Source organism: Lepidochelys olivacea (genome assembly GCF_965140295.1).
Source record: "Lepidochelys olivacea isolate rLepOli2 genome assembly, chromosome: 6".
Taxonomy (NCBI): domain Eukaryota; kingdom Metazoa; phylum Chordata; order Testudines; family Cheloniidae; genus Lepidochelys; species Lepidochelys olivacea.
In genome coordinates, this window is record NC_140416.1 from 47,160,745 (window position 1) to 47,184,380 (window position 23,636).

General features: G+C 46.9%; 1 protein-coding gene and 1 long non-coding RNA gene across 3 annotated transcripts in view; one reads left to right on the plus strand and one right to left on the minus strand.

Moving 5' to 3' along the window:
- Positions 1–440: 440 nt before the first annotated feature.
- Positions 441–17,814, minus strand: LOC311522053. Its single transcript, XR_014712047.1, has 3 exons — positions 17,780–17,814; positions 1,679–1,765; positions 441–840 (listed from the first exon to the last, which is right to left on the minus strand). It is a non-coding gene; the product is annotated as an uncharacterized lncRNA (long non-coding RNA).
- NAT10 (N-acetyltransferase 10) overlaps positions 17,789–23,636 on the plus strand; it is a 36,084-nt gene continuing 30,236 nt past the window's right edge. Inside the window, exons 1-4 of one of the 2 annotated variants that reach the window (XM_084630908.1) lie at positions 17,789–17,946; positions 20,161–20,283; positions 22,100–22,191; positions 23,149–23,320. In XM_084630908.1, coding sequence (XP_084487034.1) covers positions 20,176–20,283; positions 22,100–22,191; positions 23,149–23,320 — 372 coding nt within the window. In that variant the 5' untranslated portion in view covers positions 17,789–17,946; positions 20,161–20,175. The remainder of the gene's footprint in view (positions 17,947–20,160; positions 20,284–22,099; positions 22,192–23,148; positions 23,321–23,636) is intronic. The other variant, XM_084630909.1, reaches the window with a different exon arrangement.

Genomic DNA, 23,636 nt, shown 5'->3' on the forward strand with positions numbered 1-23,636 from the left:
TGTAAGGATGCCATCCCCATCTCTGATGGGCATTCCCAGTGCGTATGCTGTTTGGGGGAGTCTCGTGTACCCCAAAAATGCATCCACTGTAACAAATTGAAAGCGCAGACCTGCAAGCCCATGGAGCTCAGGCTTAAAATGTTACTCCTGGAAAACTCCCTCATACCTGCCTCTGACCCTGGCCAGCAAACCTCTGTGACACCCTCCAGAGGCAAAGGAAAAGCAAAAAAAAAAAAATGGCCAGCTTCCTCTCCCCTCAGGAGTCGTTCCTTGGGGGCAAAGTTAAAACCGGCTCTCCGGGCTCCGCTGGCTCTGGCTCTGCGGCTCAGCCCCTTCCTCAGCCCCTTCCCCTTCCTTGACCTAATTCGCTAGTGGTCAATGCGGCCAATCAGAAAAAGAAATACTAACACTTCTGCTCCACTCCATCAGACAAAAATAATAAGACTGGACTCTTTGGCTGCAAAGTGTATCTTCTTCCACTTTGCAATTTAGAGTAGTGAACTATTTGGCGCTCTTAGCATAATTTTGGGGGTCATATTTTGCTAAGCTAATACAATTTATTGATTATGTGTTGGAGGATAAACGACAATAATTTCAAGCAGTGGTGTCCGAGGGCCAGTTGATCTCCCACACAGCTCTTCAAGCTATCCTCGATGCTACGGATGCAGCGACCAGATCTACAGCCACAGCCGTCATCATGGCTTGCTTCTTCCTCCTTTCCGAAGGAGATACAGAATACAGTCGAAGTTGGCGACAAGCTCTTCACCGCTACAACCAAGGAGGTCCTTCACTCCATGAAGGATTCCCATGCCACTCTCTGATCCTTAGGCATCCAAACACCTGCCTCAAAGAAGAGACAATATAGATATCAGCCATACCAACGACCGCGTTTCCATACCTTTGCGCAACATCCACCTTTCAGACAATATGATACACAACAATGACATAGGCCCAGGAACCAATGATGTCGCCTCCGCAAACAACGGCAACCCACCCTCCTAACCTAAATAAATTTGAAGTCTTGGTCGAGGGTATAGAAAACCTCACACCCTCTCCAGCGCCAACTCCAACCAACCATTTTTTTGGATGCTGTTTGCGTCCGTTCCTGGCCAACTGGCAAACCATCACTACGGACAGATTGGTCCTGGAAATTATCAGATTGGGTTATGCCATCCCCTTCCTCTCCTTACCTCCCACCCACCCTAACACCCCGTCCCTCTTCAGGGACCCCTCTCACGAACAATTGCTCTGTCAGGAGGTACAACATCTCATACATCTCGGAGCAATAGAGGAGGTACCCCTTCAACACAGAGGGAAAGGGTTTTACTCCCACTACTTCTTGATGGAAAAGAAAAGCGGCGGTTGGCGCCCTATCCTCCATCTTCGATGTTTGAACAAGTTCGTCAAGAAACAGAAATTCCTGATGGTTACTCTCCTAATGATAATTCAGACGCTGGAGCAAGGAGATTGATTTTCAACCCTCGACCTCCAAGACGCATATTTCCATGTCTCTATCCACCCTGGCCATCGACGTTTCCTCAGGTTTGCTGTGGGAGCACAACACTACCAGTACAGGGTCCTCCCATTTGGCCTCTCCACCGCACCATGAGTCTTCTCCAAGGTGCTAGCAGTTGTAATAGCACATCTCGGGAAAAAAGGAATCCTCATATTTCCTTACCTGGACGATTGTCTCCTCAAGTCTCCCACTCAGTTAGAAGCGAACCACAGAATTCTTGCAACCCTTCACTGCTTCCGCACCGTGGGCCTGCAAATAAACAAAAACAAATCTACCTTACAACCTACCCAACAAATCAACTTCATCGGCGCCCACCTCAATTCCACCACTGGTGTTGCAATGGGCATCCTTATTACCCAGATATGTGCCAGCCCACAGACTACAGTCTGAGACTCCCTACAGCTCTTAGGACATATGGCCACTTGCATGTTTGTGGTTGCAAATGCTCGCCTGTACATGTGATGCCTTCAGGGTTGGCTAGCCATAGCATACAAACCAAACAAACACAGGTTAAACAGGTTACTAACTATGCCCCAGTAAGTCAAGGACTCACTTCTCTGGTGGAACTCTCCCAACAACCTCTGCACCGGGATTCCCTTCTGACAAGATCCCCCTTCAATTGCCATCATCACAGATGAATCCCTCACAGGATGGGGAACACACATTGGCCACCTCACCATTCAGGGTCTCTGGGCCACTTCAGAAACCAGGCTTCACCTAAATTTACTAGAGCTCTGGGCCGTATTCAATGCCTGCTTCCATTTCCTTCCCATCATCCAAAACTGCCGAATTCAAATCGTGACAGCCCACATCGCATGCATGTTTTATGTCAACAGGCAGGGGGGAGCCCGATAACACTCCCTTTGCACAGAGGCGGTAAAACTTTGGAACTGGTGCCTTCAACACAACATCTATATCTCCATCTCATACCTGCCAGGTTCTTGAATACCACCGCAGACGAGCTCAGCTGATCGTTCCCCTGATAGCACGAGTGGGAACTCAACATCATTCTTTCCGACATTTTCCAGACCTGGATCTGTTCGCCACAGCAACAAACAAAAAATGCCAGACATTCTGCTCCAGAACAGGCCTGGGGCAACACTCACGGGGGGATGCCTTTATACTCCCCTTGGACCAAGACTCTCATGTATGCGTTCCCACCAATGCCTCTGTTACACAGAGTAATTCAGAAGATATGACCCGACAGAGCCAACATCGTTCTCATAGCCCCAGCGTGGCCCAGACAACCATGATACCCCTTTCTCCTGCAAATGTCGGTCAAGCCACCCATTCCCCTTTCACCACTCAGCAACCTCCTATCACAATATAGGGGACAAGTCTTTCACCCTGACGTACAATGTCTCCACCTGAAGGCCTGGCTGATCAATGGTTCTCTAATGTGGAGTTAACATGTTCGGACCAAGTATGTACTGTCTTGCTACACAGCAGAACACACAACACATGCACTACCTACCTGCATAAATGGAAACTGTTCACATCTTGGTGTGCTGGCAAACAGACCTCCCCAGTTTCTGCTTCTCTCCCACTGATATTGGATTACCTGTTACACCTTAAAACATCTGGCCTCTCTACGAGCTCACTGAAGGTCTACCTCGTGGCAATCACCGCCTTCCACCATAAGGGTGACAACGTAACGGTCTTTGCCCATCCAATCAGCAAAAGGTTCCTGAAGGGCATCCAGACATTATACCTGGATGTGAAACCACCTGCTGCACCTTGGGATTTACACCTAGTTCTCGAAGCCCTGATGGATACACTCTTTGAACTGACGGCTACTGCTCCCTTCTCCACCTATCCATGAAAACCGCCTTCCTTATAGCCAGATGAGTAGGAGAAATGGGGGGCGCTTATGGCGGACCCTCCATATACCGCGTTCTTTCGCGATAAGGTCACACTGTGCACATCCAAGGTTCTTACCTAAGATACATTCTCCCTTTCACCTCAATGAACCTATACACCTTCCAACACTTTTCCCAAACCCTCACGCTAATGCCTTTGAAATGACAATGCACAGTCTTGGTCACAGAGCATTATCCTTTTTACCTGGATACAACAAAACCATTTAGGAAAACCCCCAGACTTTTTGTCTCTACTACTCTGGACTCGCAAGGAAATGCTATCTCTACACAGAGACTTTCCAAATGGATTGCTGACAGCATACACCTTTGTTACCAACTCGGCAAATACACCCTCCTACATCAATTAGGACTCACTCTATCAGCGCTGTCTCCACCTCCACGGCCTTTCTCTGTAATGTCCCTCTGTCTGACATATGCAAGGCAGCTACCTGGGCATTGGACCTTCTTCGAGTGCTGTCCCTGTGGGTGCACCACTCTAGATGTTGGTGCGTTCCGGCGCCGTTGATTGGAGATTTTCGGTAGCAGTGCCTGGTCGGGACACGGGCGCCCATTTGGCATCTCCCATCTCATTGGAATTTTCCTGAGCGCCTACCTCCCACACCCCCCTCAGTTCCTTCTCAACCGTCCCCGGCTGAGGACGGGACTCGGGGCAGTGCTACTTCTCTTCCCTGGTCTTTGTTGGAAAAAAGTATCAAAGAATATAGAAATAGTTATTAGTTACATCCCAGTTGTTTCCCTTCCTTTAGTGTTGTTACATAGTTAATTACTTAGTTTCAAACAAACAACTTTTTGCTTCAGGCTTGTCTCCAGCTGAGACACTCTCCCCTGCCATTTCTAGTTCACAATGCCAGGGACTTCAGGATTCAAACAGTGTGTTTCCTGTCAGGACTCCATGCCACGGTCTGAAGGGCACTCACGTTGTGTGAACTGCCTCGGGGAAACCCACATCCCTGCAAAGTGCTTCCACTGTACGAGCCTCAAGTCAAGGGCTCGGCGTGACAGGGACCTGCGACTGAAAATGTGTCTGATGGAAAAATCCCTGCAGCCCCTTTTGGAGACAGAGAAAGTTAAACCCGCTCCTACATGCTCCCCGGCCAGATCCGAACCAGCTGGGAGCGTTGCTTCACCCTCTGTGGAGCAGAGGCAAGAAGCACAGCAGTCTCAAGGGAGAGACTCTGACAAGGGTAAGTGGTCTCCCACGAGATCCTTACCCTCTGTGTTGACAGCACCACAGGCAGGTGCCTCAGCCCTTTCTAAAGCCTCAGCCGTGGCTCCCACAGATCGCAGAGGCTGGAATCCAACCTCCTGTACCGGGAAGGTCTCCGTGGAACCAAGCGCTTCAGCTTTAAAAATAGCTGCGGTGCCGACCGCACGCTCTGCCCCTGTGCCGGGAAGAATGTTGGCACCAAGTCTGCCCCGGCACCAGCAGTGGACCCCTTGCAGGGCACCTCCAACAGACCCTTGGCACCGCTGACACTTTCAGTTTCAATTGCTAATGCGCTAGAGCACAGTCCAGGCTCAGCACAGCCCAGGGAGCAGCAGTAGCAGTTCCTCACTGAATGTGATCTATCAGTGTCACCTGAGCTTAACTCTCCACTCCGAAGAGTGAGTCCTGTGTATCCAGAAGAGCCGCTTTCACCACCTGAACTGGCTACCTTCACTGACAGCGAATCCAATATACAGCAGCAGACAGAGTTCTCCCCACCTGCCTCTTCTCCTCCACTGGACCCTCTTCCACCTCAGGCTACAGTCCTCAGCCACCATCCTCAGTTTCCCTACACTCTTCCCCCCTCCTCCCCCATGGACGGCACTTGGGTTCTCTTACCCTATGCCTTGGCCCCAGTGGTACCCTTGGCCACATCCTCCTCCTACTCAGACCTCTTCCACGAAACCACTACCTGCTTTTGTGCCTCGATCTCCAGCTCCGTCCACTTCTAGAGTACCTGAACCCCCTCCTGAGAATGAGCTACAAACCATATCCTGACTCACCGACCTCTAATTCTCCATCTGCTCCAGATAGAGCCCTCTTCCCCCCGCCTCCACAGAACATGGACGACTGTAAACAATTTCAAGAGCTTTTCAAGAGGGTGGCACTCAGTCAAGATATCCCCCTAGAAGAGGTTCAGGAGACACAACAAAAACTCCTTAGAATCCTCAACCCTCTGCATCCTCAAAGATCGTGCTTCCTATAAATGAAGCTCTCCTGGAACCAGCTGACACTCTGGCAAACTCCAGCTTCTTTATTACCTACCTGCAGAAAGGCCGAACGTAAATACTATGTTCCTGCTAAGGATCACCCACAACTGAACTCTCTCATCATGGATGCAGTTGCACAAAGGACGAAACAGCCACAATATTGGCCCACCCCACAAGACAAGGACCTTAAATGCCTTAATGTCTTGGGACACAAGATTTACACGTTCTCCACTCTACAATTCAGAATTGCAAACTACTCTGCAGTCCTCGCCAGCTATGAGTTTGATAACTTCAATAAACTTTTTGAATTTGTCTCCTACATTCCAGAGGATAGGAGAGTGGACTTTAAATCAATTCTGAGCGAGGGCCAATTGATTTCCAGAATGGCCCTACAAGCCTCTTTAGACACGGCAGACACAGCAGCCCGTAATACTGCAACTGCTGTGGTTATGGGCAGATCTTCATGGCTTTCTGCATCTGGCATCCCTAAAGATCTGCAGACCAAAGTGGAGGACCTCCCCTTTGATAAAGACAAAGTATTTTCTAAAAAAAAGATGTTCTTCAAAGTATGAAAGATTCTAGAGCGACACTGTGCACCATGGGTATTCACCCATCTCTTCCCAGGAGACAATGATACCAACCTTACCAAAGACCACGCACACAACAATTTTAATCATCGGCCTCAACCCAAATCATATGACATAAATAGGAATCGCTCTAGACCCCCTAAGCGCAGACAAAATCAAGCTCAAGCAACCACCTCCCACTTATCCAGGAATAAACAACAATTTTGAAACGTTAGTCAAGGGTCTGCTCAAACACCACTTGATTCCACAGCCTACTTGCCCATTTGGCCACCGCCTCCAGAGTTTCCAACATGCCTGGCAGCGTATTACACAGGATCGCTGGGTCCTCGAAATAGTTCAATCTGGTTACTCTATCCAATTCATATCCTATCCTCCTACCCTTCCCCTTCCCTCTCACGAGCACCTACTTTGCGTAGAAGTGGCTCACAGTTGGAACCTGTGCCGACGCAACATCGAGGGAAAGGATTCTACTCCCATTACTTCCTGACCCAGAAAAAGAACAGGATGCTTGTTTTCATATATTAATTCATCCAGCTCACAATCTGTCACAACCATTTTCAATATAGAGTTCTTCCTTTTGATCTCTCCACAGCGCCGAGAGTCTTTTCCAAAACTCTAGCCGTTGTCGAGGCTCACCTACACAAACATGGGATCACGCTTTTCCCTTACCTGGACGATTTCCTCATCAAAGGCAACTCCTGTGGTGAGACACTTCAAGCTACCATTTCACCATCTCCCTCTTTCACAACCTAGGCCTCCAAATAAACATCCAAAAATCCACCCTGACACCTATACAACAGATCAAGTTCATCGGGGCTCATCTCAACTCAAACCAGAGCAGGGCCTTGCTCCCATAGCACAGATTCCTCGCTATCATGCAGTTCATACGCACGCTCTCTATTTGTCCCAAGACACAGGCAAGAATCTGTCTATGGCTCCTTGGTCCCATGGCAGCCACCACCTTCATGGTCTAGTATGTCAGGCTACATGTGAGATGTCTTCAGGGCTGGCTCAATTTCAATTTCAAACCCAACAGACACATCTTAGGGATGCTGCTAACTTCTCCTCCCAGTGTTCTAGCTTCCCTACATTGGTGGACAAGACCAGAAAACCTCTGCATGTAGGTTTCCTTCCAGTAACAGTCCCCAATGCTCATGCTCACCACAGACGCTTCCCTAATCAGCTGGGGAGTGCATCTAGGGGGGGTACAAGGCTGGTGGTCTGCATCAGAGATGCACCTACACATAAATCTCTTAGAGCTCAGAGCAGTGAGGCAAGCATGCCTTCACTTTCTTCCCCTCATAAAGAACAAATCTATTCGGGTCTTAACGGACAACATAGCATGTATGTACTACATCAACAGATAAGGGGGAGCCCGATCACATTGCTTTTGCATGGAAGCCATCTGACTATGGAATTAGTGCATACAACATCAAATACAAATCATCACTTCCTACCTACTAGGCTGCCCCAACACTACTGCCAATGCACTCGGCAGACACTTCTCAACAGAACATGAATGGGAACTGCATCCCATAATACTTCAACAGTTCTTCTCCCTCTGGGGCACCCCATCAGTAGACCTCTTTGCCACACGCCAGAATCAAAAACGTCAGCTGTTTCATTCCAGAGCGGGACTCGGGACTGCATCCCTAGGAGCATGGAACAACTCTCTCCTCTATGCCTTCCCACCAATCCCTCTGCTACACAGGGTTCTTCGGAAGATCATAGACGACAAGGCCCGGGTCATCCTTATTGCCCCAGCTTGGCCGAGACAGACGTGGTATCCTTATCTACTCCGCATGTCCTCCCATCATCCACGGGCTCTCCCCAACAGGCCAGATCTCCTTTCGCAGGACAATGGACCGGTTCTTCACCCCCAGCTCCAAAAGCTCCACCTGACAGCCTGGTTCCTTCATGGTTCCAAACCCATGAACTAGCCTGTTCCGAGCAAGTCCGATACGTTTTTTCCTGCACAGTAGAAAAGACTCCACTCGTAAAACTTACCTGTAGAAGTGGAAGCGATTCGTCCTCTGGTGCTCAGGTAATCACTTAACGCCCAATACGGTGACCCTCCCTAACATTCTAGACTACCTCGTGAGACTAAAACAGGACGGACTTTTGCTCAGCTCCATCAAAGTACACCTGGCGGTGCTTACCACCTTCCACGACCTGTTAGAAAGTTATTCACTCTTTACCCACCCCACCATAAAACGATTTCTCACAGGCCCGCAAAATCTCTACCCTGAAATTTACCCAACGGCAGCTACATGGAATCTTAACCTCGTTCTTCACGCTGTCATGAAACCTCCATTCGAGCCTTTGGGTACCTCCTCTCTTCTCCCTGTGTCCATGAAGGTAGCTTTCTTAGTTGCAATAACATCAGCAAGGAGAGTAGGTGAAATAAGTGCCCTGATGGCCCATCCTCCCCACGCAATCTTCTCCAAAGACAAAGTCACTCTGAGACCACATCCTAAATTTCTCCCTAAGGTGGTATCCACCTTCAACCTTAACCAACTGATATACTTGCCTACTTTTTATCCCTAATCTCACAAGACTCCACACGAGGCATCCCTGCATACTCTCGATGTCAGGCAAGCAATTGCCTTTTACTTAGACAGGACTAAGCCATTTTGTAAATTTCCACAACTTTGTCTCCATCACCGAAAGATCAAAAGGTACGGCTATCTCTAAACAACATCTGTCCAAGTGGATCTCTGACTGCATCAGATCCTCTTACTGTATTCAAAATATTCAACTGCCCGAAGGCATTAGAACTCATTCCACTCGAGCTATGTCAATATCTGTTGCCTTCCTACATAACGTACCCATTTCTGACATCTGTAGAGCGGCGACATGGTCATCTGAACACACGTTTGCCAAACACTATGCTATCACGCAAGATACCACGGCAGACACCATAGTAGGCCATACAGTACTCTCTACAGTACTCACTGCCGCATCTCCAAAATCCCACCGACCATAGTGGGTCCTGCTACACATTCACCTGGAGTGGAGCACCCACGGGGACAGCACTCGAAGAAGAAGAAGAAGAAGAAGGGGAAGTTACTCACCTTGCAGTAACTGAAGTTCTTCGAAATGTGTGTCCCTGTGGGTGCTCCATTCCCCACCCTCCTCCTCTCTACTTTGGAGTGCTAGTATAATTGCTCCACGGTAGAGAAGGAACTGAGGGGGGTGTGGGACGCAGGTGCTCAGGAAGATTCCAACGAGACGGGAGATACCAACGGAGCGCCTGCGTCCCTACCAGGACCCACTGACACCTAGAGTGGGGCACCCACAGGGACACACATCTCAAAGAACTTCAGTTACTGCAAGGTGTGTAACTTCCCCTTACCTTTGCTAATCACTATGCTCTCATCCACACTGCAGCGTCTGACACCAGATGGGGTAGAGCTGTCTTGTCAACAGCCTTCTTGTCTCATCCGAAGTCCCAACCACCCTAAGGGGTATTGCTTTTCAGTCACCTGAAGTGGAGCACCCCCAGGGACATCTTTCTCGAAGAGGTTACCCACCCTGTGCAGTAACTGACGTTCTTCAAGATGAGTGTCCCTATGGGTGCTCCACTGTCTGCTCTCCTCCCCTCTAGGTTGGAATTTGTAACACACTCCGTTGTAGAGAAGGAACTGAGGCGCCCAGGCTGTGCACATGCTATTAGAACTCTGACAGCTCGAGAGGCAGGCACAGCCCGTAGGATTACTGCTGCAGAAATCTCTGATCGAAGGGGCTGGGACGCACCTTGCCCTGAAGTGGAGCACCCATGGGGATGCTCATGTCGAACATCAGTTACTGGACTGGGTGAGTAACCTCCTCTTCAAGAGTGGATGCCAGATCTCCTGTTGCTGTGCTTCCGGCAGAAAGCTGATTCTTCGAGTGCTGTCCCTCTGGGTGCTACACTTCAGGTGTCAGTGACTCCTGGCACTGTCAGTCGGAGATTTACGGTAGTAGTGTCTGTGCGTGTCACATGTGCGCAGTAGGTGTCTTGCGGTGCCATTGGTGTCGCATCTAGCGCATGCAGGACCCGAGCGCTCCAGTTCCTTCTCAACCACCCTTGGCTGAAGACAGAGCTTAGGGGCAGAGTTCATTATTCTTGCCATTGTTCTCTTTTAAAAAAGAGAGCAGTTTAAACAGTCTTTAAAAAGTTATAGTTCATGTTGGTGCTAGTTTTAGGGGAAAAAAAGTTTACTTAACCAGTTTACCCTCCCCCCACCGGGGTCAGTTAACATCAGAGCTTTAAAGCTCCCCAGGCTTTAAGTGATGCAACTCTTGCCGTGAAGCAATACTTGTTTCGGACGGACACGCTTTGTGTTTCCGATGTCTTGGGGAGATACATATCCTGCAAAAATGTGCCCACTGCAGTAATCTGAAAGTGAGATCCTGGCGTGACCAAGATCTCCACTTGAAAATGATACTGATGGAGAAATCTCTCCAACCAAAGCCAGACCAACAGACCTTCCTCTGGCACCACCCCGCAGGAACAAGAAACGTGCCTTCCTCTAAAAGACCGAGAAAGAGGGTGCAGACGTCGCCGCAGAGAGCACTGCGGAAACATAGGCAGTCTCCTGCTAGGTCACTATCCCCGATGCTGACACAGGTTTGGGTGAGCACCTACGATGCTCCGGGCACTTCCAGCACTGCCAAGTCCCGAGCAAAGAAGACTGAGTTGGCCAGATGGCAAAATGCCTCCTCCACGGCACCGAACTCACCCTTAAGGGACCTGGTACTGAGTGTCTCCTCAGGCCCTAAGCCTCTGCCTTGGCACCGACATTGCAGTTGGCACCGACCGCACCAAATACATCAAAACCACATCTGAGGGCACCAACAAGAGCGTCCCCATTGGCGCCAATGGCACTGACATCAAAACTGCCATAGAATCTACTGCAACAGAGAGACTTGGCTGTGTCATTGGCACCGCTCTCCCCACTACTCAGTACCGAGGGCTCTCCTGTACATTAGAGGGGATCCCCATACTTCTCATGGCACGGTACACTTGTCTGATGATGATGTGTAGGAACCAGGCACTTTCTCACTGCACCACTCATCACTGAAAGACTGACAACCAGCCTGGAGCCAGATGGGTCATAAATACCCTTATCAGCTGGCTCAACCGTGGTATGGACTACTGTGGACATATATCCATCAATGGCCTTCCCAATGCAGTGGGCACATTGGGAACTGTGGGCAACTTACTGGGGTCTCCACTCCAGGCTACCCATGGCTCATAGAGATGAGCTGAGGTCTTACCCCATGTCTCCCACTCCACAGCCAACAGAGGCTCAGGATGTTGGGGATGACACAAACAGCCACTGATGAGGAAGTGACATCTCCTGCTTACAATTCTTCCTCCTCCCCGGATGAGGTAATCATGCTGCTACCACCTACCTTGGCGGATGACATCAAACAGTTCTAGGAACTCTTTAAGTGGGTCAGCCAAAGCCAGGACATCCTGTTGGAGGAAGTGCATACAAACCAACACAAGCTAGTACAAATCTTGTAACCTACATCTATTTCCAAAATCACTGTGCCCATCGATGATGTGATCTTAGAACCAGCGGAGACAGTCTGGCAGATACTGGCCTCAATTCCACTGACATGCGGAAGGGTGGATAGAAAGTATTATGTTCCCACCAAAGGGGCAGATTTCCTCATCTCACACCCAACTCTTTTTGGTGTTCTATGCTGCTAATCAATGTGGCAAACTACAGTTTTGATCGACCCCACGTGACAAAGAACACAAGAGGCTAGATCTCTTTGGACAAAAAATTTAGTCTTCGGTGACATTACAATTCTGAGTCTCCACCTACTCAGTCTTGCTGGCAAAATACAGTTATGATAATTATGGGAAACTCTGCTCATTCACAGCAGAGCTCCCCAAAGAGAAACAGTCACAATTCCAAGACCTTGTAAATGAGGGCCAACTCCTAGCTAAAAGAGTCCTTCAAGCGTCTTTGGACGTCGTGGACATGGCAGCCAGAACCACGGCCACAGCCATAGTCATGCACCAGCCATCCTGCTTACAATCCTCTGGCTCTCTTGTTTGAAAAGAGCTTCTCTTTTCAAAGAGAACTCCAAACCCAGGTTGAGGACCTACCTTTTGACTGAGAGAAGCTCTTTTCAATCAAGACAGAAAAGGTGCTCCACTCACTCTTCGCACTTTGGAGGTCTACACTCCACCTGCGAAGAGAAGACTATGCCATTCAATCAGTCAAGACTCCAGGGCTGACGCCTAACCGTATTTTCCTCTACGACTCAAATGAACCTGAAGTCCCTCCTGTCTTCTGAGGAACACTGCTCTACAGTCACCTGAAGTGGTGCGTGCATGAGATGCGGACACAATGGCACTGTGAGACGCTGACTGTGCACATGTGACCCGCACAGACACTGCTACCATAAGTCACTGATGGGTGCCAGGATGCACCGACACCTGAAGTGGAGCACTCACAGGAGGACACATCTTGAAGAACCTCTGTTATTGCATAAGATGAGTAACCTTCTGTTATGCTCCTAAGTGCTATAGTTGTGATGCAGGTCATCTGTGTTTTATTTCTGAGAAAGTCACTTGACTTCCCTTCCTTCTACAGCTTCACAACCATAAAATTACTAAAACAAAACTTAAGTAGATGTGTATTGTAAATTGTTTTTAAAACTCTGACATCAAATCTGCAAAGGAGTCAATAAATGACCAAACATCTTTCAAGTGGAAGAGGCAGGACAGCTTGAAAAACACATTTCTGTCTTAAATTTTTGTAAAAGACTATTATATCAGTTGGTTTACTTTGTTTCACCATTCTTTGGGTAGAATTAGTTTCACTGTTCCCTTGCCTGGATTGTTTCACCCTGGCTGGAAAGACTCTTGTGTATCAGGGGGTGTACAAAGAAACACATTTTTAAAAATTGGGACATAGAATCGTAGAAATGTAGAGTTCATCCCCCCTGTGCTGAGGCAAGACCAAGTAAACCGAGACAATCCATGACAGGTTGTTGTCAAACCTGTTATAAACATCCACTGATGGGGATTCACAACCTCTCTTGGAAACCTATTCTAGTACTTAGCTACGTTTATAGTGAGAAATTTTTTTCTAATATCTAAACTACATCTTCCTGGATGCAGACTAGGCCCATTACTTCAGTGGAGATGGAGAACAGTTGATCGCCCTCTTTATAATAGTCCTTAACGTATTTGAGGACTGTTATGTTCCCCCTCAGGCTTCTTTTTTGAAGACTAAACATGCTCAGTTTTTTAAAACTTTCCTCCTAGGTTAGGTGTTTCTAAGCCTTTTATCATTTTTGTTGTTTTCCTCTGGACTCTCCAGTTTATCCACATCTTTTCTAAAGTGTGGTGCCCAGAATTTCACACTGAACGCCAGCTGAGGCCCCACCCGTGCCAACTACAGCAGGACCGTTACCTCCTGTGTCTTATACACCTGTATTAATGCACCTCAAAATATTAGGCTTTTTCACAACTGCATCAATTGTTGACTCATTAGATGAGAGACCCTATATCTCTCAATCTTTTTCAGCAGTACTACCACATAGCCACTTATTCCCTATTTTGTATTTTTCTTTCCTAAGTGTAGTACTTTACACTTGTTTTCAGTGAATCCTTTAATTTTGTTTTGAATTCAGATATAATATTCAAGTAGTAGAAACTTGGAATATTGTAGGTTTAAAAACGTGTGCAACACACAAACCCCTACCACATTTCATAATTGAAGTTGTGTTCTAGCAAACCCATGTATGGTATATTTGTCTACAGTGAGCAAGGGGCATGCTAGGGCCCAGTGTGTCTCTTTGGTCTAGCTGACCAAGAGCACTGTCCCCTTCTGTGTAGGTATTGAGCCCAACTCTGGGATGCATTTACCCACGAACCAAGACCCTTCTCGGTACAGCAGCTGCCCTCCTGCCTTGTGCTAACAGGGCTTGCATGCACCTGCAGAGGGGCTATGCTTTGTGAGGCAAGTGTCTGCTCAAAACAAAACCCCCTGAGAATTTTCACCTTCTTTGCGGTTTGCTGTGGGGTGAAAGTGAGATAGACATCCCTCCAGGTGTGTTTTCTCTCAGCCAGCCCAAGCAGCCAGAGCTTCCCTTCCCCCTTGCTTGCAGTTGGGGAGCATGGCTCTCTATAGGGTTCCCTGAGGCATATCCTGCTTCTCCTTCCCTATTGTCCAGGCTTTGAGGAATTCCTCCCCCAGAGCTCAAACTACTGCTGTTACCCCTAGCTCCTTGACTTTGCTGCCTCCCTCCCCCCCATAGGCTTGGGATTGGAGAAGGAAGGAACCCCTCTCACTAGATCAAGCTGATGGGCTCCTGTAACCTTGACCCTCCCCTACGCTTGGAAAAGGGCAGCATCTCCCTTCTGATCCAGGAACCCAAGCGGCTGCTCTCAGTCCCGGCTCCCTCTCTGCTTCTGGTGGAGCAGTGTGGCCACAGGACGGTACCTGGGTCTAGAAGACACAGACAAAGGGAATGCAGTAGATCTAATTTACCTTGATTTCAGTAAGGCATTTGATACAATTCCACATGGGGAATTATTAGCTAAATTGGAAAAGATGGGGGTCAATATGAAAATTGAAAGGTGGATACGGAATTGGTTAAAGGGGAGTTCTACAGCGGGTTCTACTGAAAGGTGCACTGTCAGGCTGGAAGGAGGTTACTAGTGGAGTTCCTCAGGGATCAGTTTTGGGACCAATCTTATTAAATCTTTTTATTACTGACCTTGGCACAAAAAGCGGGAGTGTGCTAATAAAGTTTGCGGATGACACAAAGCTGGGAGGTATTGCCAATACAGAGAAAGACCGGGATATCCTACAGGAAGATCTGGATGACCTTGTAAACTGGAGTAATAGTAATAGGATGAAATTTAATAGTGAAAAGTGCAAGGTCATGTGTTTAGGGATTAAAACAAGAATTTCTGTTATAAACTGGGACCACATTACTTGGAAGTAACAGAGGAGGAGAAGGACCTCGGAGTACTGGTCGATCACAGGATGGCTATGAGCTGCCAGTGTGATATGGCTGTCAAAAAAAGCTAATGCGGTCTTGGGATGCATCAGGCTAGGTTATACAAGGCACTGGTGAGACCTCATCTGGAATACTGTGTGCAGTTCTGGTCTCCCATGTATAAGAAGGATGATTCAAACTGGAACAGGTACAGAGAAGGGCTACTACGATGATCCGAGGAATGGAAAACCTGTCTTATGAAAGGAGACTCTTAAGAGCTTGGCTTGTTTAGCCTAACTAAAAGAAGGCTGAGAGGAGATATGATTGCTATCTGTAAATATATCAGAGGGATAAATACTATGGAGGGGGAAGAATTATTTAAGATCAATACTACCGTGAACACGAACAAATGGATATAAACTGGCCATCACGAAGTTTAGACTTGAAATTAGACAAAGGTTTCTCACCATCAGAGGAGTGAAGTTCTGGAACAGCCTTCCAAGGGAAGCAGTGGGGGCAAACACCATATCTGGCTTCAAGACAAAGCTTGATAAGTTTATTGGAGGAGATGATATGAAGGGATAGCCTAATTTTGGCAATTAATTGATCTTCGACTACTAGCGGAAGATATGCCTAATGGCCTGTGATGGGATGTTAGATGGAGTGGGATCTGAGTTACTACAGAGAATTCTTTCCTGGGTGTCTGGCTGGTGCATCTTGCTCACATGCTCAGGGTTTAGCTGATCGCCATATTTGGGGGCCGGAAGGAATTTTCCCCCAGGGCAGATTGGCAGAGGCCCTGGGGTTTTTCGCCTTCCCCTGCAGTGTGAGGCACGGGTCACTTGCTGGAGGATTCTCTGCACCTTGAAGTCTTTAAACCACAATTTGAGGACTTCAGTAGCTCAGACATAAGTTAGAGGTTTGTTACAGGAGTTGCTGGGTGAGATTCCACGGCCTGCATTGTGCAGGAGGTCAGACTAGGTGATCATAATGGTCCCTTCTGACCTTAGTCTATGATTCTAGGTCAGGCCCCAGGTAGGCAGTTCCTCCTTACAGTGTCCTCTGAGTTAATGTATAAAACACCTGCATTTTATGGGAACTATAGCATCTACTTTTTAAAGTAATTATCCACTTAAGCCATCTATGTTAGTTATAAATGCAATTTAACATCTGAAAGAGCCTGTATCCTGTGATCTCCCCGTTCTATGCTGCCAGTGAGCAGCATACCGACCAGTTTGTGGACTTTAAAATGTTTGCTATCTTTTCTGCATTTATTGTTTAATTGGGTGGTATTTCTTATATTCTAGAAAGTAGGTAACAGCTTGTACAAATCAAACTTTTCAATAGGGTAGTGATCATTTTATGAGTTGTTGCCTAGTCTTGCACTTGCGAAATAGTGGTGTAACTTATAAAAAATATTTAATGTTCCTTATTTTTTCCCCTGTACTTCTAAACTTCTTCATCTTTATTTTGTGCTAATTCTACATTCAAAGAGCTGCCAGGAGTTAAAAAAAAAAAAAAACCCACACCATCTCTGCCATCCACCTTGTATATTTCTTAAGCTGCTCCTTTCTCACCCCTTCTCCCCTCCCCGCTTCTGTCTGATGTAAATTTTTTAAAACTTCCTGACTTTTTTGTGAATCAGGGTCTAGCTGTGCAAACTGTTACAGCTGGAGGACAAAAATGGGAGTGAGGTAATGCTTAAGCGTGCTCTATACAGAAAGCTGGACACTCACACACCTTCCCTTGCGTTTACTTTTTCTCCTCATAATACAATAACAAAGGACATTCAATTAAATTTAAAGGGACTTAAAATGCATCTTTTTAGATTCCCCTTGGGGTAAGGGCGATGAGGCCCTTACCCTCCCTGATCTAGTGCTCCTAAAGTGGGCCGGGGCATTCTGCACTCCCTCTTCTAAATAATAATCCTTTGTGTTGCTCTTGACCACCAAAGAGTATTCATATACCCCAAGTACCAAATTTTAAACAGCAGCGCACTATGTAACTAGTACTTGCACCTGTACCCAGAAAAGGCAATATCCCCTCTGGAGGGAATTCAGTATATCTGCCTAACCGGTTCAGCCATGCTACCCTCTCCCTCTTCACTTCATAGCCGGCGTAGCGCTCCAGCTGCCCCGTGTCCCTTGACGGGTCGGGTGTGTATGTCTATACTGCCCTTAGAGTTAGACACCCACGGCTGACCTGGGCCAGCTGGCGGGCTAAGGGGCTGTTTAACCGGTGGGGCTGTTCGGGCTCCGGCTGCAGCGTGAGCTCTGGGGCCCCCCTACCTCGCAGGCTCCTGGAGCCCGGCTCTTTACACGGTAGTTAAACAGCAGCTCCTTAGCCCGAGCTGGGGCCAGGCCTGGGTTTTAAAAGCTGTGTCCACCTCCCCGGAAACAGCCTAGAAACTGCGGCGCGGAGCTGCCTCCCCCCTGCCGCAGCGGGATCCCCAGCGTGGGTCGCGCCCCCTCTCTCTGGTCGCCCTCCCGCTGCTCCCTGGGCTGCCAGCGGTTTGCCCCTCCTGCGCCTTCGGTGCTCCCGCCCCGACACCGCCCCTCCCTCCCGCCCCGCCCCGCGAGCCGCCGCCGGGAGGCGCTGCCCAGTGCGGGCGGACTCCGGGCAGAGCCGTCAGCAGAAGTTACCGCGCATGCTCCGCTCGCCGCGCCGCCTCGCCGAGTCCTTCCTCCCCGGGCCGCCTGCCACGTGGGGACGGAGCCGCGCTGCCGGAGGCCGGCTCGCTGCTGGGGCCGGAGCTGCGGAGCAGTCGCCTCCGCGACCCGGGGTGTCCCCCGCCGCCGGGCTCGGTGAGGTGCGTGCGATGGAGGTAGTCGGGAGGGCCCCCGAGCCCTGTTGTCAGCGATGGTTTGTCATGTGGCGGGGCGTGGGCAGGGGGCTGCGGAGTTGGGAGGCGTGGGTGCGTTTGCCCCTGGAGCCGTTTTTTCCTCCTCTTGTCGGCTGGAGTTTTGGAAATGAAAATATGAGAAGTTTCTGCCATGTGGCTCGCATCAGTTAGCCTGGCGGCCATGATCTGTGCGTGTGATGTACTTCACCGCCCAGCCCTTTACAGCCTCCTTCCCCCAACGCTTTCACAAGCCTCTGTATTTTCCTGGCGCCCCCATCCCGTGCTTCTCCGGTCTCTTTCTCCCTTCCTGCTCCGGGGATGCTCCGGTTTCCTGTTTTCCCGAGCAATCTTGGTCTTTTCTTTCTCCCCTTTCCCACACTCGTTCTTCCGAACCAGCCCCAGTCCTATGTTAAACTCGGGATTCATTCCTAAATTCATTCCCATACAGCTTTCCTTGCTCCTTTCCCCCCCCCCCCCCCCCCCCGCTTTACGTGCGGATCAGAGGGCCTGTGTCGTTTTGCAGTCACAATAGTTGTTGTGTCGTTGGACACCTGGCATCTTGTTTTTGTTTTGTTTTCTGAAGAACATATTCTGATTTTATGGAGGTGTTTAGTCACCTTGGAATATGAAAATTACAGCAGGGAGCAGCCCAAACGGGCAGAGGATGGACTAGGTTGGGGTTCTCAAACGGGGTCATGACTTTTCAGGGTGTCATGTGGTTATTACATGGGGGGTCGCGAGCTGTCAGCCTCCACCCCAAACCCTGCTTTGTCTCCAGCATTTATAATAGTGTTAAATATAAAAAACATGTTTTTAATTTATAAGCATGGGGGTCGGGAGTCACACTCAGGCTTGCTATGTGAAAGGGGTCACCAATACAAAAGTTTGAGAACCACTGGACTAGGTGATCAAATAGCCCTTTTCTGTCACTTCTGCTTCAGAGAAGCTTTTAAGGATCTGATGTGTGTGTATGCACACGTGTGTACACTTGGAGAACAAAAAGGATACAAACTTTACAATTTCGGGTAGACACAATGGGTCTGGGAACCTTTTTGCAGCCCATCAAAACAATGTATTGCCTATTGGCTGAACTACCTCAGTGCTGCTCTTCATTGGCGTTAATAATCCTTTAGCTCACTGACTAGAGGTCTAAGTTTCGGAAATGAACATGCAAGAACTTTCGTCCATCTGGATATGATCAGCTGACAGTCATGGCCTGTGTGTGTGTGTATGTGACTACACATAGTTAAAGCATGGAGTAAATATTGAGCCATTGCTTATTACGCTGTCCTGCAATAGTGTTCAAAAAGCACTGCTAAACTAATGGTTGGCGATGGGGCAAGTCCAGCATCTCAAAAAACATTAGAGCTGTATACCATTGGAAGTGAAATCTCAGTTTTTCCAGCAGCATACTGCATTGATTTTAGTCTTGTCACCCAATGAAGTACCTAAACATAAAATGACGTTTTGATTATGCTCTTCATCCTTCCCTGTACTTCCCAAAATATTACTGAAGTTACTCTTTTGGTAACCTCAGGAGCCAGAAAGTGATTCTGTGACTCTAATACAACTTTAATAGCCATTTCCTCTTTGAGAACTTGGAACCCTGCTTTCCACTGGAGTAAATCCTTAATCTGTAACTAGTGCTTTGTGAAATAACAGCTGCTTAAATCTTGTGATGAGAAAAAAGCAACATGGTAATCAGAATAAGGTGATTGTAAGATCTAATATTTTATTATCTTAGTGACTTTGCTGGAACAATACAAAAACATCCAGTACTGTGAACAGAAGGTGCTGCCTTGCTCGTTAAAGATAACTATTTACAAGTGAAACCCAGTGTTGGAAAAATGCTGTCTGCTTTTTAATTGTATGACAAACCCTTCTGAGTTATTGCACTGTGTTAAATGTTTCTTTAACATCATTCTAATGTAAACAATTTCCACCAGAAATTGTCAAATTGCTTTTTTTAAAATCAGATACTTAAAAAACAAAAACATCAAATCTGTGATTGTGTTGGAAGGTAGTGTCAGAATGAAAAAAGCAAAGAATATCTGATGTAAAAATCTCAACCATCTCATGAAAGCTTTGGGCATCTTATGTTCTTGGCACCACTGTACATCCTAAACTGAAACACGCTGTTGTAGGTCTGAGACTGGCTAACTTTTGAAAAAAACTTTTCAGGCATTTTCACTAATCATGCAGCGCAAGAAGGTAGACAATCGCATTCGAGTGCTAATTGAGAATGGAGTGGCTGAGCGACACAGAACACTTTTTGTTCTAGTTGGAGACCATGGCAAGGATCAGGTAACTATCAGCCTAGGACCAGATATTTTCAGTGGCTCTTTTTAGTTAATGTACAGTCTGAGTCTAGAGCAGTGGTTCTTAACCCACAGCCCAATCAGCACACAGCTCTGGCCCATGTGACATCCTCAGGGCCACACAGGTATGTATATATATATAGTGTGTGGATGTGGCCCACATAACACATGGAGAGCTGAATACATGGCCCACAATGGTAAATAAGTAGAGGTATAAATAATTTGCACCTTTCATAAGGAAAGAAACTAATTTCTAGAGTAGCAGAGATGAGAATCTTATCTGACAAGTAGACATTGAGTTAGTATATTTACAGAAAAACTTCTCTAAAAATGAACAGTATACTATGTATTGTACCTAATAAGGATGTAAATGCTGTAGAGTGTGATATTTATGTTCGGACAAACCATGAAATAATAGAAACAAGGATTATCAATAATGCTTGGAAGGATGTAAATATTAAGCATCATCTGCTATTTTAAAAAAGCTCAGGAAAGAAAATAAAGCAGGTAAAATAAAGAAGAATCTGAACTCTTTCTAAAGGAAAAAGACACTACTCCCTAACAAGGCTGGTGAGAGTTTCCCCTTCATTTAATTTAAAGTGGTAAAATTATCCTAATTTTCTCCTACAAATTGTCACTTTTGTGACTCAAGCCAGGTGTTATCTATCCAGTTATCTTGCAAGGCTCACCACAGTAGAAATCCTGCTGGAGTAATTTGTAGAGGCAACATTGTATGGAAAGATTTCGCCCATACATCTTCCCCTTTGGGCTCTCAGTGGATGTTCTAGTGAGAGAGAATGGTGAGCACTGCCCAAATTCAGACACCCCCATCTACTATATAGGGGTGGAATGTGCTGCCTCTGCAATGCTGCTGTTGTGTGCTGATGCAGGTTTCAAGAGACATGGGGAAAAGTTACCTTTGTTTAAAAGTCTGCCTGTGCAATAGATGATGAAGGCCTTGTCTAAACGCAAAAGTTGTATAGTTTTAAATATGCTGCTACTATACTATGCTCTACTAATATAATTCAGGTGGCGCAGACCATCTCCTCAGTATAGACTCATTTATAGCTTATTCCTATAGAGAAAGGAGAATAAACCATACCAGTATAAAGCACCTTTATAGTAATACAACCCCTAATGTGGATGCACTTATACTGGTATAACTCAACTGATTAAAAAAAAATGGCACCCCTGATTGACAGCTTGTACACACCGTTTGTACACCAGGCCTAAATAAGTGGTTACAAACAAGTTATTTGGAAAGAGACACCAGTTTGTCTAGTAACTAGTTACCCATCCTTTCCTCCTTTATGCAGCGTGTAGCTAGACATTCAGCATACGTACAAACCTCGTGATGTTTGAGATTCATCTGCTTTGTAAGCAGAATGCTTTTTTTCTATGTCAGCTATGTTTGTAAAATATGGCAAAGTGGAACTATATAGGAAGGAATAATTGAAGCAAAAATTGGTAGCCCTCACTTTGCACAGTTCTGCTTTAATGGCTTGATGGGTTTGCACTGTCCTTCCAGACTTTAGAAAGGATTCCCTTTCCCAGCAATTCTGCTCCAGGTTATAATCTGTAGCATGTCTTATATGGGGTTCATGTTCTGATGTTTTGGGGGTCAGTACAAGGTGCTGGATGTGAGTTGTGCCATCTGTTACCTCCTGCTAATACTGAGAACTTGTACAATATGAGTCTATCTCAAAAATCTGATATTTTCCACTTGGGATCTAAAAAAATGTTTCACTTCATGATTATCTCCTCTCAATGCAGCAGTGATTAATGTGCCTTTGTTTTGATAGGTGGTTATACTCCACCACATGCTATCTAAAGCAACTGTGAAGGCCAGACCCTCAGTCTTGTGGTGTTACAAGAAGGAGCTGGGCTTTAGCAGGTAAGAGGTTTTTGTCTTTCACTCTTTGTGGGGAGTCTAATTGCACTCCAAGTTGTGAAGCTGATCTAAGGGAGCTTCTTCTCAGGTCAGCTGTATGTAGGTTGCTTGTTTCAATTGAGTGGAGAAACTAAGCTAAATCCTGTGATGATTGTACAAAAGTTTCAGTGTAATAGAATTGTTTGTTTTGACTTGAATAATGTGGCAGAAGTATGGGGCTGGGAGCCACGAACTGCTGAGTTCTAATCACAGCTCCAGTGCTGAGTCTGTGGCCTGGTGACCCTCTTTACCTTAGTTTCCCCCCCCTTACATAACTTTAGTAACATTTAGGCATGATCTATACCTAAGCATAGGTTGACCCAGCTGTGTTTTTCAGGGGTGTGACTTGAGCCCTGGTATAGATACTTTTAGGCTGACAGAAGAACTCTTCCATTGACCTCGCTGCTGCCTCTTGGGATGGATTAACTACAGCATGGGAAAAACCCCTTCCCTCGCTGTAGCAAGTATCTACACTATGGCACTACCATGGCACAGCTACGATGCTGTAGCACCTGTAGTGTAGACAAGCCCTTAGAATTGAATGCAGAGTGTAGGCCCTCGTGTCAAAACTTCGACTTTAAGGGGGGATTAATCCCTGGATCTGAATCTGTACCTACAAATATGGGTTCAGAATCAAAGGGGGGCCTGTTTTGGGGATTTCCTTCAGATTTGGCTATAAGACAACTGAAATTTTTCAAGATAAGTTGATCCTATTTGATTTCTGTGATTTTTGGGTTGAAATCTCCTAGGAACAGTTGATGAGTCCAACACTGTGTAACCCAAACATTACCCCTGGTTTACCCTAGAGCCTGAATTCTGGAACCCCCTTTTTAGATCTGAACCAGATCTCAAACAGTCTCCTCAGCCCAGCCCTCTTTCCATGACAACTCCCATATAATTGTTTTTTTTTTTTTTTCCCAGCCACCGTAAAAAGCGAATGAGACAACTACAAAAGAAGATTAAAAGTGGAACTTTAAACCTAAAGCAGGATGACCCTTTTGAGTTGTTTATAGCAGCCACAAACATTCACTACTGCTATTACAATGAGACCCATAAAATTCTTGGTAACACCTTTGGCATGTGTGTACTCCAGGTAACAAATTTATCATTTAGCTTAAAAAAAAAAATTACACTGGAATGAGAGTCTTCTTTCCCCTGGGCCATTTACTGCCTTTCTAGAAATTTAAATGCCTTACAGGAGAAATCTGTGTCTTGCTTGTATTTTTCAGTGGTGATGGCTCAAGGTATTTTGCGTGGCTTTTTGTGAGCACAGTGGATTTGTTGGCAGAATTAGAAGCAAGAAAACACTAATGTTATAGAAGCTTGCCTTCCAGAAATATTAGAGAGAGAAGGTGGGTGAGGTAATATCTTTTATTGGACCAACTTCTGTTGGTGAGAGACAAGCTTGG